Below are 19,589 nucleotides of genomic sequence, written 5' to 3'. Positions count from 1 at the left end.
CATAACCTGTGAAGAAGTAACACCTTCATATAGTGGAATAAGGATAATAGCTGTTTTTTTTTATTTGACCCATCACTATAAATACAGTGAGGAAAATAAGTATTTGAACACCCTGCTATTTTGCAAGTTCTCCCACTTAGAAATCATGGAGGGGTCTAAAATTTTCATCGTAGGTGCATGTCCACTGTGAGAGACATAATCTAAAAAAAAAATCCAGAAATCACAATGTATGATTTTTTTACTATTTATTTGTATGATACAGCTGCAAATAAGTATTTGAACACCTGAGAAAGTCAATGTTAATATTTGGTACAGGAGCCTTTGTTTGCAATTACAGAGGTCAAATGTTTCCTGTAGTTTTTCACCAGGTTTGCACACACTGCAGGAGGGATTTTGTCCCACTCCTCCACACAGATCTTCTCTAGATCAGTCGGGTTTCTGGCCTGTCGCTGAGAAAATCGGAGTTTGAGCTCCCTCCAAAGATTCTCTATTGGGTTTAGGTCTGGAGACTGGCTAGGCCATGCCAGAACCTTGATATGCTTCTTACAGAGCCACTCCTTGGTTATCCTGGCTGTGTGCTTCGGGTCATTGTCATGTTGGAAGACCCAGCCTCAACCCATCTTCAATGCTCTAACTGAGGGAAGGAGGTTGTTCCCCAAAATCTCGCAATACATGGCCCCGGTCATCCTCTCCTTAATACAGTGCAGTCGCCCTGTCCCATGTGCAGAAATACACCCCCAAAGCATGATGCTACCACCCCTATGCTTCACAGTAGGGATGGTGTTCTTGGGATGGTACTCATCATTCTTCTTCCTCCAAACACGATTAGTGGAATTATGACCCAAAAGTTCTATTTTGGTCTCATCTGACCACATGACTTTCTCCCATGACTCCTCTGGATCATCCAAATTGTCATTGGCAAACCTAAGACATGCCTGGACATGTGCTGGTTTAAGCAGGGGAACCTTCCGTGCCATGCATGATTTCAAACCATGACGTCTTAGTGTATTACCAACAGTAACCTTGGAAATGGTGGTCCCAGTTCTTGCATGGAGCCCCAGTCCGAGGGAGATTGACAGTCATGTTTAGCTTCTTCCATTTTCTAATGATTGCTCCAACAGTGGACCTTTTTTCACCAAGCTGCTTGGCAATTTCCCCGTAGCCCTTTCCAGCCTTGTGGAGGTGTACAATTTTGTCTCTAGTGTCTTTGGACAGCTCTTTGGTCTTGGCCATGTTAGTAGTTGGATTCTTACCGATTGTATGGGGTGGACAGGTGTCTTTATGCAGCTAACGACCTCAAACAGGTGCATCTAATTTAGGATAATAAATGTAGTGGAGGTGGACATTTTAAAGGCAGACTAACAGGGCTTTAAGGGTCAGAATTCTAGCTGATAGACAGGTGTTCAAATATTTATTTGCAGCTGTATCATACAAATAAATAGTTAAAAAATCATATATTGTGATTTCTGGATTTTTTTTTAGATTATGTCTCTCACAGTGGACATGCACCAACGATGACAATTTCAGACCCCTCCATGATTTCTAAGTGGGAGAACTTGCAAAATAGCAGGGTGTTCAAATACTTATTTTCCTCACTGTATATATTTAGGGAAATGTACTTTAAGTATTCTTTTATTGCCGTATACATGAAATAACTGAATTATTTATGAGGCTACAGTAGCATGTATCTTCTACTGAATTTGTGGTATACATCATATTATGTAAATTACTAGATGTGAGTTAAGGAGTGGCGGGCCATGCATTTGGTCCCCGGGATAGATGGCAGATGCATACTCATAATTTGCAGCACTCCTCAGAGGCTGTAAGCCAGTGGTACTGCTCATATTCACTGGTCTGGAAGTGGAGAACAAACCATTACCCGGGCTGAGACAAGCTAGCTAGCTTCGGGGTTGGCTGACCTCTCCTCACGATGTCTAGCTTTTCTTTAAAATTTATTTTTAAATATGTCCGCGACCAAATTTATTTCTCTTCCTCCGTAGGCTAACTCAGATGTATTAATGCAGCGCGCCACACACGTGTTTTGCCAGTCGAACCAGGACGGAAAAATGCTGATGCTTCTCTGGGCCAGCTAGCTGGCCCTGTGAGGCGAATATAGAATCTGATTGGTTAAAGAAACAGAGCTATTTATCAAGGAGCCTATGGTAAAAAGGCCAGCAGTACAGACTTTGAAGGCCCTGGGCAGATTAGATTGACATGGCAGCACATAGAGGCTGAAATCTGATTGGACAAAAAATGTAACATCCACATACACGTACTGGAAGCAGTGCAGCCAAGAGAAACACTACAAAATGAAAAGAATAAACTGCTGGGAATAAATTAATAACATTTTATGGAACAAATATAAAATGTAGGTCAGTGCCTCTGATAGTGTTTAGGCCAGCAGAGAAGGCTTTGCTGGCCCTGACCGCCCACCACTGGAGTTAACTGAGGTGAATAGAAAAGGGTTTGACATGAAAGTGAAGAAAAATAAATACTGTATGCAGGTGATCATGGACATTAAGCATCTCTTATAGGGAAACTGCTACATCCTATTCAAGGTTAATGTGTGAAAGAAAATTTTCACACACAGTACATTCTCCCTAAGCCCTTGTTGAAAAAACAGGTGGGTGTGTGTTATAAAAAGTCAAGCAGGAAACTATGGTGTAAATGACACATTGAAGCTTGACATGCAGTGTCAGGTGCAGGTTTACTTTACTTATCAGACACTTAATGTTGGCTATAATGAAGTGTTGCACAACATTATAAAAACGAGTCCATTTACTTTCAGGATTGTTTCATTGCAGTTTACGTGACTGTGTATTTATTAAAAAAATTCATTTATATGAGATTATTTATGAGGCTATAGTAGCAGGTATCTTATTTTATTTTATTCATTTCAATATGCACTGTATTTGGGGAAATAAATTGCCATTGCTATTTTTGGAATACATTTACCTAAACCTGTTCTGGCTATTTTTGTGTGGCTTTTTCTGTGTGATACCTCTTGCTGAAATGTAGCATTTACCTTCCTGTGTGCCATATTGGGTTTTAAAATGGCTGCCAGTGTGTAGCTGTAGCAAGTGAGTCAGTCGACGGCCTGAGGAAGCGAGAGCAGGGCAGGATACAGAATCTTATTAGAAGGTAAAGAGAGAGAAAGGGGGCGTGTGAGAGAGAGAGAGAGAGAGAGAGAGAGAGAGAGAGAGAGAGAGAGGAAAAAGGGGAGGGGTAGAGGGAAAGAGAAATGGGGGATAGTGGTGGTGAATGTGTTAAGATGCTGACAGGTTCTCATTGTGGCTGCTGGGATATTGCAGTGCGAGGGCAAATCTCTTCTCTCGGTGGTGCTCTGCATGAGAACGGAAGCACATTGATCCTGCCTTTACTGGATTGTAGACTGGAAAGTGATGAATATTGACATACAGTAGCATTCAGCCATTCCATAAGCAGCCATCAGACTTGACGCTATCCCTAACGCAGAGTAATCAGGGGACTAAAGCGGTGTGAAGATAATGGTTTTATGAACTGTTTGATGAATGATGAAAGAGACATGCAAATAAATTTGAACACACAAACACACACGCACACAAAACTGCAACTTTGCAACTTTTATACATTTGTTCTAATTTATCATATCAATTCTTGAAAATATATGAATGCACATGCAGTTTAAAAAGAACTGGTTTCCCAGATCTCTGCAATATCTAAAATAGCGCTCTAGTTAGCTGCCTGGAAAGTTACATACTACTAAACCGTCAAATTTTTTAATATTACTATTATTATTATTAGAGCAAGTTCATATTAGGAAATTTAAACAGCAGCAGCAGCACTACAGGCTTGTTACACAAAAACCATAAAAAGGATTGTCCGAAAAATTTTAACATCTAATCATCCTAATAATAAATGTTTTTACCCTCAGTGATTTCCTGCATATACAAATTAGGATTTTTATCCCAAAATATTTGGCTAAATCCCTATTTCAATTAACTATACTGTCAATGCAATGTGTCCTGATATTTCACTTTATGTATAGCTTACTATATAGAACAGACAAGTTTAACAGACAACACCTTAAACATTCCTAGAGTATTTTCCTATACACTCCACTAGAAACATATTTATTATTTATAGACTGCATTCTATGAGCTGACTCATACTAATGCAGTACTTCCTGTGTGGCTTGGGTCCATTTGCCCGAACTTATTCTGTAAATAATGGGCCTCATTCTAAGTAAAGTTGTGCTTAAATGCATGCCTAAGCCAAACCAAACAGTTCCAGTTTAAACTGAATAAATGGTTGTCCTACTTGTATGTACAGTATATATGTATGTTGATAAAAAAGCAATCATCTATATATTACCACAGGTGATTTACATTAGGCAAACCCCATTAAACCCCTTTAAAGGCAAAGGTTAAAGTGCAGAAATGAAAAGTAAATGGCAAAAAAATTACTTCTTCAGAGGAAGTCTAAAATTTTGCCAATAAAAAGAAAAGCTAAATGAATAGATGTGAGTTAAGTGAGGTGAAAAGGAAAGGGTTTGACATGAAAGTGAAGAAAAATAGAGATGATCATGGACACTAAGCATCTCTAACAGGGAAACTGCTACATTCTATATAAGGTTGGAGTATGAAAGAAAAATCTCACACACCAGTACACTCTCCCTAAGCCTATGTTAAAAAAACAGGAGGGTGTGTGTAAAACGGGAATTTATGGGGTAAATGACTCATTGAAGCTTGACATGCAGTGACAGATCGGTTTACTTATCAGACACTTAGTGTTGGCTATAATGAAGTGTTGCACAACATTATAAAACGATGCTTCGGCAAACTGTGTCAATTTATAGGCTGAGTCATTGTTGCTCACTTATAAAGCAGTATTCTTAATGGAATGACAAGACTTTTTTAAATGTAATTCCTAGATTTGTGGAATTGGTTTGCGTTCTTTACAAATTTTCTTTTCAGAATTAATTAATATATAAACAATATTAATTATATAAACAATTAATATATTCCATTAATATTAAATGACTGTGATTTACATTGTGTGTGTGTGTGTGTGTGTGTGTGTGTGTGTGTGTGTGTGTGTGTGTGTGTGTGTGTGTGTGTGTGTGTCTGTGTGTGTGTGTGTGTGTGTGTGTCACTAAAATCCAAGAAATTTAACATAAAATGAGATACATAAAATATACTTGCCAGTGTTGTCCCTATATAAAGGTCAATGAAATAGTATATAGTGAATAGTTATACGATTTGAGCGTTTAAATTATGTTTGTTAATTAGTTCATTGTTTTTTTTTCTAAATTTATGCACACTGAGGCGCATGAGTGGGACACAATGTTTTCTGCCTTTACAGAGTTTCCTAAAATTCCCTATTTCTTGTGTAAGTGCTCACACACACACACACACACACACACACACACACACACACACACACACACACAAAATTTCTGAATAGATCCGTTTGTATCCAGCTGTTTAAATGAGGCCCGTTGCTTTCGTGTGATCACTTATAGATGATCAGACTAACACTGACTCCTGGCATATTGTACACATGCTTCAACAGTGTGTTTCTGCTGTGAAGGGCAGAGATGTTCAGCTTTTCATGTCTCTTCTTATTCCATATCAATACTGAGCATCATATCCACATTCACAGCCAGACCATTACATCAAATTACATTCAGGCAGCACCAAGCTCTCACAGAGCGCGTAGAGCTCTTCTTTCGCTACCGGTCTCTGTCTTTTCTCATTAATTTCTCTCTTGCTTTCCTTTCATCATCTTTCTCAGCTTGTCTTGATCTATCTCACTCACATGCTCTGTGGGTTTGGGTATGCAGGCAGGGAAAGAGTTGGCAGTACACTGAACCCTGGGACATATGGCAAGGCCTGGGTGTGAGGAAGAGATGCTGGTATGATGCTTTAGAGAGGGAGCTAACTGTGACAGCCGGGGACATTTAAAATAAGGAACAGCGAAGGTTCTGAACGAAGCGGAAGTGCGTTGGAATAAATAACAACAGCAAATGACAGCATCCCCTTAACCGGATGTCAGAGGAACACAATGAATAAAACCTTCACGGACCCTATAGATCTTTCTGCATTACTCCTACCACATTTAGCTGTTGCTTTTCTTTTTTTTTTTTTTGTTTTCTCATGTGGGGAAAAAATAAGTATTTAAATGCTGGGACTACACATTTTAAAGTGAGCTCAGTAGGCAGAGAGATAGAGGTGCCTGCGGTAAAGCATATAGTAGGTTTTACTGTGTGTGTGTGTGTGTGTGTGTGTGTGTGTGTGTGTGTGTGTGTGTATATCTGTGTGTGCGCTAACACACTACTTTGCATAAAAAAGCCTGTAATGAAGGAGTGTGGAGGTAGATGGAAATATTTGAATCGGCAGCGTGTTCCTCATCATACTGATTCAATGCTGCACTTCTGTAAAACAGGAAGTGTGTGTTTATAGCTTTTAGCTAATCTTCCAGGGTTACATGAGTGGATATGAATGCATTTCATAGACGTTTGTGTTCAACGAAACCATGGATCTATAACCACAAACAAAATAGCTTTTTAATGACTTAAAAAAAACCCCAAACACATTATTTGTAGGTCTTAAGGGTGAGCTGATGCAATAAATAAATGCTGTAGATGTCCAAAGACAAGTATCAGAATTGGAATTTGATGAAGACAATGGTAAGGGATGAGCCCATTATTTTTTGGCAGGCACTGTTCAAAAGGTCACCAGTTTGGCACCAGAAAGCTCTTAGACGTAACCACAGTTACCATGCAGTCACTTCCACTAATGCCTCCGGTTTTCTTTTTTTCTCTTTTTTTTTTTTTTTTTTTTATAAAAAGAAGATAACACGTCAACACTTAGCACTTATCACTAAAGGTGGCCTTTTAGTTAAACTCACAAATTGCTGAGGTTTTTACTTTTACCCTGCCCTGTATTCATTTGAGATGGTGTGGGTGGATTCTTGGATACCCTTTAATTCCACACACCACACTGGGAAGATTTGTTTTATGTAAGACTTCAGCGATTTTTTTTTTCAACAGTACTTTCCTTTATTGCTCAGCAGATTTTCTACTTACTATTATGAAGACCCATGGACAAGATTTTGTGCATTCATGAACATAAACCACACCAGCAAATAAAGCAGATGTAATTAAGATTAAATGTCATGATTCTTTTTACAAAATATTGCAGTGGGTGTTGTATGTGTATGTATATAATATATACTATGTGTATATAGACAGTATATTTAAGTGTGTGTGTGTGTGTGTGTGTGTGTGTGTGTGCATTTGCATAAGTATTAAACCATGTTACTTATTTGGTGCAAAAGTAATTAGTAATTATTTAAGACAGTTGCAATTCTGTCTGCAAATAAAGTGCATCTTTGAGCATCATGAAAACCAAGGACCTTGGGAAAAAGATTTTTTGGAAAAGTATCAAACGGGGTTTGGGTATTAAAAAAAAAAACCTCTGAACATCCTGCATCCATTATTAATAAATGTGAAGAATATGGCACAGCCACGACTCTGCCTAGAGGAGGCCATTTACCAAAAGTCAGAGAGTATTAGTCAGTGAAGCAACCAAGATGCTTTTAGGCAAAACAGAGTGCTAATAAAAAATTACAATTTACTTTTGCCTTCAAACAGTTCATTTTTCTTTTGACATGAAGGCGAGCACATAATGCACATGAAATTGACTGTTCAAGTGGTTGAACTTATGAGAACATGGGATCTAGGCAAATGGATATAAAGACGTTGAGCATAATTGTGGGTAAGAATTTAGCAAACTTTAATAGGTTTTTTAATATAGAAAATGGTAAAATGACTGTGAAAACATGACAAAAACATCAGTAATATCAATATTTTCTATAAAGAGAAGACTACTTATAAATAAAAGTACTCTATAATTGCACTTATCATAAAGCACCACCATTTAGCTTTTGCAAAATCATATACTCTGAGCTTTCAGGAAATATTTACATCTTAACTAGTGAATAGTGCACGAGTGGATTATTCATATGAACTGCTTTTATTAAGCTCAATGAAACTAAATTCATTTTACTTTAAATGTGTTCACTATTATAGAGAATTAATGCATTCCAGTTGATCAATATGTTTCTTGTGGTCAAGGTACAAACAGTTCAAGTACAATTATGCTGAAAATCCATATGTGCATATTTCAGTAGCTAAAGTAGTGAGGGTAAAGTACATTTTAAGTATTAAATTCTGTAGAATTCTTTGCTATATCGGTCCATCTTTCTGATATGTCCACCCATGTATTTCCCCAGAATCCAATCCATATCTGTAATTTTGCTAATAGTTTGGGTCAAAAACTAATAACTCTCTGCCTTCCTAATCTTTTTTTTCTTTATGGTCCATGTTTAAATGTCCCCAAATGTTAGGCTGCCTCATGCAACGTATTCAATGGGCCCGGAGACGAGCGCTTACAGGCAATTGATATCTCTGTGAGAAAGCTTTTTAAAGGTCTCTCATTGATTTGTTCACATAAAAGGACAGAACTGTGGTGTGCAAGCCTTCAGATCTCGTCTTTTTTTTTTTTTGACTCTTGTCATTATCCTGTATAAATAATTAAACAATTCCTGAGGACATGCATTGTGTGAAATCTACAATACCTGCCATACGTTGTCATATTAATTACAATATGTCCGAATGAGCTAATCTGTTGTCAGGATTAATTAGCCAAATGGTGTTTTGTTCCTTTTTGCAACCATCAGTGCTAAAGTTTGGTTCAAAGATTGATTTACCGGGAGGAAGGATAATCAATTGACTGATAAATCAATACCCAAAAACCATCCAACTCATGAATACTGATGCACTGCAAAGATACAATATACTAATATAATTCCCTTTAATTCTTAAGTTCTGTAAAGCTGCTTTCAGACAATGTCCATTGTGAAAAGGGCTATAGAAATAAACTTGAACTTGAAACTTGAACTTGAACTTAATATGTAATGCAGTTTCCTAATATAGAACCAGATGTAAAATTGTCTAAGCAACTAGGAATTAATAATTTCCTGGAATTATTACAGGTAATACAGCATGTGTGTACTTTATAAAACAGTGGACTGTATGTATTAAGTGCTACTTGAGGGTGTTATTAGCAGTTGGGTAAGCTTAGTGTCAGCATAACCAGCTCAGCAGTCCGCTCTGGCTTTAATAGCGTTGTTATTGCTGTCAGTGGTCCATAGCCGCTGGTATATATTTAGCTCGGGTAATTGCAGTGTTATTATCTGCTGTTGTCACTCCTGTTGTTTTTCTTACTGTCGTTAGACTGCTCAAACTCCACAGCAACACTCATTAACCATTGTACTTTTATCTCCATCTGTAAATGAATGAGCCGGTGGATCAGGCATTGTGCATAATGCTGACCTTTCTGACCTTTCTATACACGCTGACCCCTGATGTTCCACACACCATATTCAGGACACTTGTACATTCTCCACCAGAATAGGATTAAATTTATATATGTGGAGGCGAGGTGACTGAGCACAATTAACACACACACACACACACATTCACAAACATGCACACATTCTTGCTGAGTGAAAATTGTTCAGGGATCTATGCCGGCTAAAGGTGTTGGGGATGGAGGTGTGAAGACCAGAGATATGATGATGATGATACATTCTGTAGAGGGGGGGGCGTGTTATGGTGGAGAGAGGTGCAAACAAGGACTCGTGTAACAACAGCTTACTAATTGCAATTCTTCTTTGTGTCATTCTATATGCATTACTGTGTTAGTGTTCCAAACTGTAGCCATCTGTGGTTACTAGAATAACAGGATCCAATTTTGGATGTTTGGGATGGGGGTGTTTAGAAAAAAAACCCTTGTGAAAGTATGGATTTATCAAGTTATCAAGAAGTATGGACATGTATCAAGGATTTAAATCTGAGAAAAGACTTTTCTCAGCACTCATCATTTCAGGAAGGTCAGAATGGGTATTTTTTTATAAATCCAAACCTCAGGCAAGGAAGTGTCTAACAGCAGGAGAATCCCTTTTTGAACAGAGTGCTCTATGTGCATATACAAATCCCTCCCAGGACTCTGTCCTAGACAGAGATTTACACACGGTGAGTCACTGTGTATTTCTCCCTTCATCCACTTATTCATTCATGCATTTGTTTCTTTCAGTATGAGATGGCGATTGCGCACATAGACTGTGCCATTAAACAGATAGACAATAGGAGGTGAGCCAGATTGTAATGGTTTTACTTGCACTAGCAGGGATGAAATAGGAGGTGCTGCTGAGCTGTTGTTTGAATAGGTTGGTAAATGATTGTGTCCTGTGGAGAAGCTGGGGTAGTGCAGTCTCCCTCAAGATTTAACCGGCTTCTGTGCTGTAGCCTAGCTAGTCATTTATCTCACCTTTCTTAAATTACTTTGCCGTAAGAGTAGTGATCGTCAGCCAGGGACAGGACGTAGATAGGGCAATGTCCCTGTCAACTGCATTGCCAAGTAACATCTATGCTTTTGATTTTGACATGTTAATCGCATCAGTCCAATCAAGGTATGCACCAAACTCTCAAAATATGATGTGATGTCATGCAATTTTGATATAATACCCATATTTTTATATAATATACCCATATGTTGTGCTTAAACTTAAAGATGTCATTAAAAACAAGTTGCAGCCTGTGCTGATATGCAACATCCTTGATGTCATTAGACAAAATGGCTCAAACTGAGGTGAAAAAGTCAAATCCGATCTAATTATGGTTGAGTGTTGCAATACTCACAATTATATTGATACATATCCCATAAATACCTCAATTGTAGGCTTTCTTATCCATTATTTGAAACAGCTTTGTTCCTAAAGGAATTGGTAAGGAATAGCACAGTGAGCTGTGCCGTTAAAGTCAAATAAACTATAACAATGTGGTGTGATACACTATATGGACAAACGTTTGTGGACACCTGACCATAAGTTTTTTTATGTGGTCTTTGCAAATCCTATTCCACATTTAGTCCCATTTGTTGTTACAATATTCTCCACTATTCTGGGTAGATGTTCCCTTAGATCTTGGAGTGTGCTTGTGAAGATTTATGCTTATTCAGTAACAAGGGTTTAGTAAAGTCAGGTACTGATGTAGGGTGAGGAGGCCTGGGGTGTAGTCAATGTCCGAAATCATGCCAAAGGTGGTCAATAGGGTTGAGACTAGAGCTTTATAGCAGGCCACTCAAGATCTTCCACAGAGGCATAAAGTGAGGTCCATGTTGGAACAGGTTTGGGTCTACTAGTTTAAATGAGGGAAAAGGTTAATGCTAATGCATCTAAAGACATCCTATACAACTGTGTTCCTTTAACTTTGTGGCAACAGTTTAGAGAAGAAGGACAAATTGGGACTGGGAAGGTCAGGTGTCCCTATTTTATAACAGTGCATTTTGTAATGTTATTCCTTGTACAGATGTGACCATTTTTTATTTATTGCTTAACAATATATTGTGCATTTCAACCATTTATAGTTACAATTAATTTTAAGGCATGTCTATAGTAAAAAAAAAAGCTAATTTCTGTTATCACTTTAGTTATAGTAGCTTTGAAATAAACCTCTTTTTTTTTTTTTTTTTTTTTTTTTTTTTTTTTTATGAAGATAATAAGACAAAAAAGAGCAGTTTCCCTGGATAGGCAACAAATCCGGCGTGGTGAAAAATGTTACACAAATGTATTCTGATAGAAAGCATCACTTTATCCATGAGTATGTGTTTTCTGTGTTAAATAATGACACATTTGTAAAACCCATTTATGATTAGCTTAAATTATGTGTTACAAGTCCTAGTAAATTAGCTGTCATTATAGAAATAATGTATTACCACAAGTGCATTGATATAAACCTATAATTTATGTTACAGCTAGAACTATTGTCAAAGCTGCTATTATAGTACATTAATCCACACCTTTGGGTTCAAGAATTCAAGAATGCTATAGTGAAGTAATTTAACTCCATCGTTCTACCTTTGTTCATATAATACTGTGGGATTAGTCATTCAGAAAAGCTGGGAACGGATACAACCATTAACACTGACTAAGGTGCATGTGCTAATATACAGTAACTGGAGAACCATTATCAGTTTCTGTCTCCACCACCCCCATGCTTAATAGCCAGATATTATTTAAACAGCACTCTGGCTTTAGTTGTCATATCAGGATATTGACCGTTCAGCCATTTATCTCTCCTACCAGGAGATATTGACTCAACTCATTTTTTAAAAAAAGCTTTTGTGTCATAAACCCTGTATGTCAATGCAGCCCAAATGAAAACCTCCTATTCAATATGTTCTAGCTACAGTCTGCTGGTCAAATCAAACTAAACACCACTATTGCAGCCTGATTATAGCACTTTTAAAGTTATTTATAGTATTTGACAATACAATTATTTGTACTACAGAATTTTAAAAGTTCTTATATTTGTTATATATTTTTTTTTTATCACATGTACTACAAATTTGTCTAAATTAATTATAATACTGATAAAGATTGTATTTTTACTAATTATAATTCATACTTGTTTTATTGTTTATTGACTAGGTAAATATCATTATGTATAACTATCATTCTGAGGACATGATCACCAATCAATAACCAATCAATCAAACATCACAAAATGACATCAGCTTTCAGATCTACTTTTCAAGTTCATAGCAATTCTATAAAGTCCATAACTGAGCACTAGGTGTTACCAAAATAACACCAGGGAATAAAGAATGCATTCATTAAAAACTTCCAGCAATTTAAATTTGACAGATCCTGTCATACTGCATCTGCAGCTCACATCAACCTTCACTCAATTAATGGTGACAGTATCGACTTGACTTTTTAAAAAATGCATAATTAACTTTTCTTTAACCCATCCCTACATGAGCTATTGACAAGCAGCTGGCATTTCACATTTCCAAGGAACATGCCAAGAAGAGGAAGAGCTTGCTTTTACTTCACATCATGCCAGCTGCTAGATGTATGCTCAAAAAAACTAAGTTTGAAAAAACAACAACAACAACAGCTTGTCTCCCTATGGAGAGACAGTCCACAACATTGTAACCGCTCCTTGTTCCATGTCCTCAGGGTAAAACTGTCGCCTGCAGCATTAAAACCTAAAAGAGAGAGAGCAGGAGTAAACACTGGAAAGAGCCTATCGTAGCATTTATGGATTATAATTGGATTTTATTAGCAGTTAATTGCAAAATAAGCGTGTCCAACATTTATATTGCTTCTGCAGGTTCATCGTTTGGCCAGTCACAAAAAAAAAAAAAAAAAAATGTATGAATAAAATGTGTCACGATAGCAGAATATAATCCCAGCCGAGGGAAAAGGGGGCACATAGAATTTAGTGTTATGTAACAAGTGGAGATTGATGTTGTCTTCAACTGTCACTCACTATTATTTATTTGCACTTCACAAAATATTACATAGAAAACATAGCTGTTTGATGAACAGTCTATTGCTAGTGTAATGATTTAGGTGCCGTGAATTTCACATGAGCAGTAGAATTGGAATTTCTTGCGAGTGTTCAGTGTGGGGTCTTGGTTGTGATGTGGTGTGGTGTGGAGAGGAAACTGATTTAGCAAGAAGTGGAGAGATGAGAGATAGGAAAGTGAAGAAAATCACATTAGCAAACATCCAGATGGAACACAGATAAAGCTCTCAGGGTGGCTGAGCCACGCTTGGCATCAAGGTTGGGACGCTGAAGTCTTACAAATTAAATTAACATACTGATGTTGCTTGCATTCTGCCTGCATGTGCAGGATGGTACAACTGTAAAACTGTGTGCGAGTGTGTGTCCATGCATAAATGCCGGCGTGCCGGTGCGACTCTGTGGGCAGCTTCCTGCACTGTGTCATACTCAGGCTGAGTCAGCGTAATGAAAGGAGATGGAGGAGAGCCAGATTCAGATCCACCCTTCATCCCTGAGCCCTCACTACCTCCTGCACAGCGCAGAGACACTGCTGATACCCTTCAGCATTTCCCACTGGAGAATATTCTGGATAATCCTGTTGTAAATTAGCCTGTACACTGACCTAATTGTGTTGTAAATTCCAAGATTCATGGTAATTCGGTTCAGTCCTGTTGTGAATTGGCCATAAAAGAGATAGCCTGTCTCATTAGAATTCTTGACATGAAGGAAGAGGCACTGAGTGCACTAAATCTGAGTCATTGTGTTATCTGTCTTCAGTCGGTAGAGGAATTATAGATTCACACTCACATTTATAATAGTTGAATACTAAGTTCATAGTAAGTGGTCAAAATAACCCCTAAGCTATAGAATGGTTTAAATAATAAAGTGTATGTGTGTGTTGTTGTGTGGAGCGCTTACAGTAATGGGTCTCAGAATTTGATATGGTAATGACTGCACAGAGTGTGTAGCTGGTTTATTTATGATCCTCGGCACTCATTTATGACCAGAAGGTTCTGACCTCTGTCTCAGAGGTGAGTGTGTGCATGTTGTTAATAACTGGTTAGCATTCATGAGAGACAAAAGGTAAGTTGTTCTGCATCATATTTACTCCACTCATTAATGGGGAAAAAATGGTGGCAGTAAGTCATACAAGTCGTGCTGCTGATAGATAGACAACATGGGTTTAATCGAGTACAGGTACATGTTCTTTATGCTAGATATTTATTCATTCTACAGATATTTACCAGCCATTGTTGCCAATTTATCAAGAAAACCTGTGATACAGTAGGTGCTCTATAGGTCTACAGTTACTGACTGTTTCCCAGATGGTGCTTTGCACAATTTCTCTTCTCCAAACCATCCGTTAGTGGAAAGTTAATTTACAGTTAAATTAAACACAAAAAATCCTCTGTGCTAACTGTACATCTACTGTACAACACAAGGTGAATTCAGTGTAAACTGATGTGCTGAAGATGATGCCCCACTCAAGTAATATTGGTTTATTGTTGATAATTGAAGGCTGGGTATGAAGGCTAAAATTAACTCTTACAAACTGGCAGTTTGAACCCCAAAAGGCACAACAGAATGTATTTGTCTTACTACCAGAATATTGTGAGTCTGATGAGTCCAAAGGGACATAACTAGCAATGTTTTCTTAGTGTGTAGGCTGGCTTTACTTTTGTGTGGTTATTTTGGAGGGAATATAATGCATATGCTATCTGTGAAATTGTCTTGTGGTTTCCAATGAATCTCGGCATTCAATAATGTAGCATAATCTTCCCCTTTTTTCCCAACCCGCTGTCTTTTTCAGTGAGAGAGGAATATGTGGCGACCTTCAAGGGCTCGGAGTACTTCTGTTACGACCTCTCTCCAAACCCCATCCAGAGCAGCAGCGATGAGATCACGCTGTCCTTCAAGACCCTGCAGCGCAACGGCTTGATGCTCCACACCGGCAAATCGGCTGACTACGTCAACCTGGCCCTGAAGAACGGTGCCGTCTCTCTGGTCATCAACCTGGGCTCTGGGGCCTTCGAGGCCCTGGTTGAGCCTGTCAATGGAAAATTTAATGACAATGCCTGGCATGATGTGAAGGTTACCAGGAACCTCCGTCAGGTAACCGCGCACAAAAGGCGGTGGTCGAGATTGGATAAAAATTATTTTTACCTATTTAAGCTTTAAACAGGACGCTTTCTCTTGCTATAGGTTTAGGAGTAGATGCACTGTTAAGTATTTGTGGCGTTAAGTTGCACTAAAAATAGAAGTCATAAATCTGCAATGGTTGCTTGGACAGGAGTTGAAATGTTAATATCCATAATGTCCTGACATAAGAGCTCCTAACTCAGATTAATGATGTTAATGTGTAATAAAACCACAGGCAGGATAATAGACACCTTGTATTATTGCATCTAATAAGTAAGTAATCTTATAAAATAAGTAATTTAGTACCACTATGTATAGAATGCATCTGTTGTGAAGCCTTTTAAGATATAGGCAAGTTGCTATGCTTCAATCCCATGAAAAGAATCTTAGGCTTGTGCACTACATTTGTATGCTAGAGCACAGTATAAATAGAGTGAGGGGGGGATATCAATACTTTCCTAGAAGAGCATTACTCATCACATTATATCAAAATGCCAAGACAAGACATAAAGACCCGTCTAGTCTTTGGAGTTTCAAGATTTACAAGACATTTAATAATGACATGTAGTGTGACAGTGAATGTAAAAATCCAGTTGTCAAATGATGGCAATGTTAGGCTTTGAGCTCGAACAGTGTGTAAAACAGTGTGGGATCTATGGCAGGCTGGCTGAATTCCTGATAAAACAGCACTGGGAGCACTTTGGTGCAAAAACTCTAGTCTGCTTCTCCTCTCCTTCTCTTCCTTTGCTCTTTTCTAAATGTTACTAACCTGCTTTTTTTGGGAAAAAGAAACTAACCTCTCATCCATGGAATGTGTCATTTACTAACCAATTACCTCTTACTAACGTGCAACGCTGATGTACTAACCTTGGCAACAGACCATCTTTTTTGACTGAGGAATGGTGTTCTGTTTTTTAATTTCCTTTCTCCCCCCTTTTCCACAAAGCACTCAGGCATTGGACACGCTATGGTAAACAAACTACATTGTTCGGTAGATATCATTCTAATTGTTTCTTAGTTTGGGTTTGCCGTGTGTCTATTTTCCTTTCTTTGAACCGTAGACATCAATACTTAACAAAAAAAGGGGAAACTGCGGTTGGTACTCTTTTACGCTTACTTCCCCCTCCCTGCCCAAATCCCTTTTTTACTTTATCTAAACATCTATTTGATTTATCCTATTTTTTGTCCCGTCCATGTTTTAGAGTTACATTACCTCCTTACTGTTTTTTCTTTTTCTTTTTTGTGAAATGTTGCTCACCGGCTGGACTCAATTAGCTGGCTCAGTGTGTGTGTCATTGCTGCAGCAGCACCATGGGCCTTTACTTCGCATGGCGTTGATATTCGTCACCCCTTTTCCTAACATCTCTGTATTGCATCACGCCATCTGAAACTAACAGGGGTGACTGCTTGGTGTTATTTTTCCTTTATTGTATCTTGATTTTGCTTTCATATTCTAAGTGAGCAAGCTGCATGTACACTTACACACAAACACACACATATACGCTCTCTCCTGTGATTGGTCTCATTAGCTGTGCTCACTGTCTGTGGTCCTCTCTCTCTTTCTCTCTCTCCCTTGCTCTCCTTTTTTTCCTGTCAAATTTAAATCCCAGAAAATAATTGTTCTTTTCTCTTTTGTTTTTTATGCATGCAGGGAGGGAGAGATCATGAAGCCTGCTTCCCATTCAGTCAGAGCTGTGTGAAATGTGTGCGGCTCTAATTGCCTGTGCTTTCATTCCTAACCCCTGTGGCATGCTGTGTCCTTTGTTTTACATTATATGGAAAGAAAAGACATGAAACGTAGTCAACATGCACTGTACATTAGCAGTACTAACTTTTAGCACAAACATGCTACTAACACCATTTTTGTGTCTGCTGATTTATCTTTGTTTTCCAGTACTGGCAATACTAACACCGAGTGTGGGCCTCTGTGCCACTCACTCCCTCAACTAAGCTAACCTAACTCAACCTAACCTGATCTAACCCATACTGTGGGTCTGGCAGACTAGAACTGAACACCAAAATGGAACTATTTAAAGACAATCAAGTGCAATCTCTCTTTGCTGAAACAGACATGAAAATGGGTTTATTCTAAATCGACAGCTAAATATTGAACAAAGCATCAGAAGCGAAAAGCAAAAGAACTAATTTATCCAAATCCTTACGAGGGGGACTAAAGCCCTATGTCAGCATTCAAGTTATGTGTGAGTATAGCGTGTCCTTTCCCTGTGCTTTGTTGTCTAGGTTACAATATCCGTGGATGGGATTCTCACCACCACTGGATATACACAAGAGGACTACACCATGCTAGGCTCTGATGACTTTTTCTATGTCGGGGGCAGCCCCAGCACTGCCGATTTGCCTGGATCTCCTGTTAGCAACAACTTTATGGGCTGCCTCAAAGAGGTAAGCGCAAAAACCACAAACACACACAAACATACAAACATACACTCGCTGTTTAAACTTATGCTGTATTATGACAATATTAGCCTTAATGCCAGTTTCACCAACACTACAAATCTACTAGTAATAAACTTCATATAAAATAATGCTTGCACACAGTTTTTTTAAATATTTGCATATTTATTAAGTTTCTGTTTCATGTGTATTTTGGCTATTTATATAATGATATTTATAAAAAATAAAGGGATTCTGTTTTTGAACTGGAGATTAGCCCTATAAAACAATTCTGATCGTCCAGGTCTCAGATATCCTATTAAGTAAACTCATTTTAACTGGTTAGTATTTTGCGACATATATGATGATTATAATGATGATGATGATGATGATGATGATGATGATGATGATGATGATGATGATGATTTCTCAATTTGACCCAAGAAAGTGTTACAAAAGTGTCATCTCAAATTACTATACTGGCTAGTAGGCTAGTAAAAGAGGTGCAGTATAATAGCATCTAAACTTATTAGAACAAGTTTTGCTTTACTTGTGAGGGAAACATAACAGGTACACGAGCATCAATGGCATGTTAAAAAAGCTTGTTAGCTGGCTATTATTTATATTTAAGTTAATGATCATTAAGAATTTCATCTAAGAAATTATTTTAGAAAATCTGTCAAGGTTGCTTTCTAGTTAGTGTTAGTAATATAAATATTTTTTTTAATAATGAGTAAATATGACTAAAATAATGTGTTTGCTAACTGGCAAGAGGAAGCAATGAATTGGACACAAATTTGCTTATATTAGCCAGTTGGCTAACAGAATCTGTGGAAATACAAATTGTAATTGCTAATGTTAATACTTTATTCCTCCATACATGGATTCAAAACATGTTCACAATCATCTCTAGGTTACGTAGGTAACCCTGGTTCCCTAAGGAAAACAAGGCACTGCATGAACAACGCTTTGGGGAATGCCTCCGGGTGTTCACGCTCTGAATCACATGTGAAATCTGTCCAACGGAAAGGTTCGTCGTCACCGGCGGGGTGACGTCACAACCAGGAAGCTATAAACGCACATGCAGTCTAGCTTCTAAAGTTGAAGGAAACGCTGCAGGGATGCAGCGAGTTTGGCTTTAAGACACAACATCTCGTTCCCTTAGGGAACCAGGGTTACATACGTAACCAAGAGACGTTTCCTTTAAGGAACTCAAGCTGCATTAACAATGCTTTGGGAATGAGAACCTGACAAAGGTCAGCAGGGTGGACCAGCCCGCAGCATTACAAATGTCTTGGAGGCAACCACACTCCGAGTGGAGTGAGCTCTGACCCCAAAAGGTGCAGGGAGACCAGGGGACTCATAAGAGGATGAGATAGAATCCACAATCCAGCTGCAGAGAGTCTGCAGTTCCGTTCTGTGGACGTATAAAACTGGTTAAGCTTTTCATGGTCCAGGGCCTGAAAGGGAGAAGGATAGAATGCCTGCAGCACGACGGGTTGTGGAAACTAAGAGCACCTTAAGAACATACCCCTGTCTGGGGTAGAGAAAGGCACTGGCCATGCCTGGGATAAACTCCAGGAGAGACGGGGCAATGGTAAGGGCCTGAAGGTCCCCAACCCTCTTTGGGAAGGAGATAGCTTCACTGTCACAG

At 38.4% G+C, this 19,589-nt stretch overlaps 1 protein-coding gene across 42 annotated transcripts in view; it reads left to right on the top strand.

The window, feature by feature from the left end:
* The window catches only part of nrxn1a (neurexin 1a), a 158,117-nt gene that overhangs the window by 50,104 nt on the left and 88,424 nt on the right, over positions 1-19,589 (top strand). For 22 of the 42 annotated variants that reach the window (XM_083556410.1, XM_083556383.1, XM_083556424.1 and 19 more), the window contains 2 exons: positions 15,213-15,514; positions 17,783-17,944. In XM_083556410.1, coding sequence (XP_083412536.1) covers positions 15,213-15,514; positions 17,783-17,944 — 464 coding nt within the window. Of the gene's footprint in view, positions 1-15,212; positions 15,515-16,487; positions 16,512-17,782; positions 17,945-19,589 lie in introns of all 42 variants that reach the window. The other 20 variants (XM_083556412.1, XM_083556390.1, XM_083556388.1 and 17 more) reach the window with 1 other exon arrangement.

Source organism: Silurus aristotelis (genome assembly GCF_946808225.1).
Source record: "Silurus aristotelis genome assembly, chromosome: 12".
NCBI classification, from domain to species: Eukaryota; Metazoa; Chordata; class Actinopteri; order Siluriformes; family Siluridae; genus Silurus; species Silurus aristotelis.
This window is presented reverse-complemented; position numbering and strand designations above follow the sequence as displayed.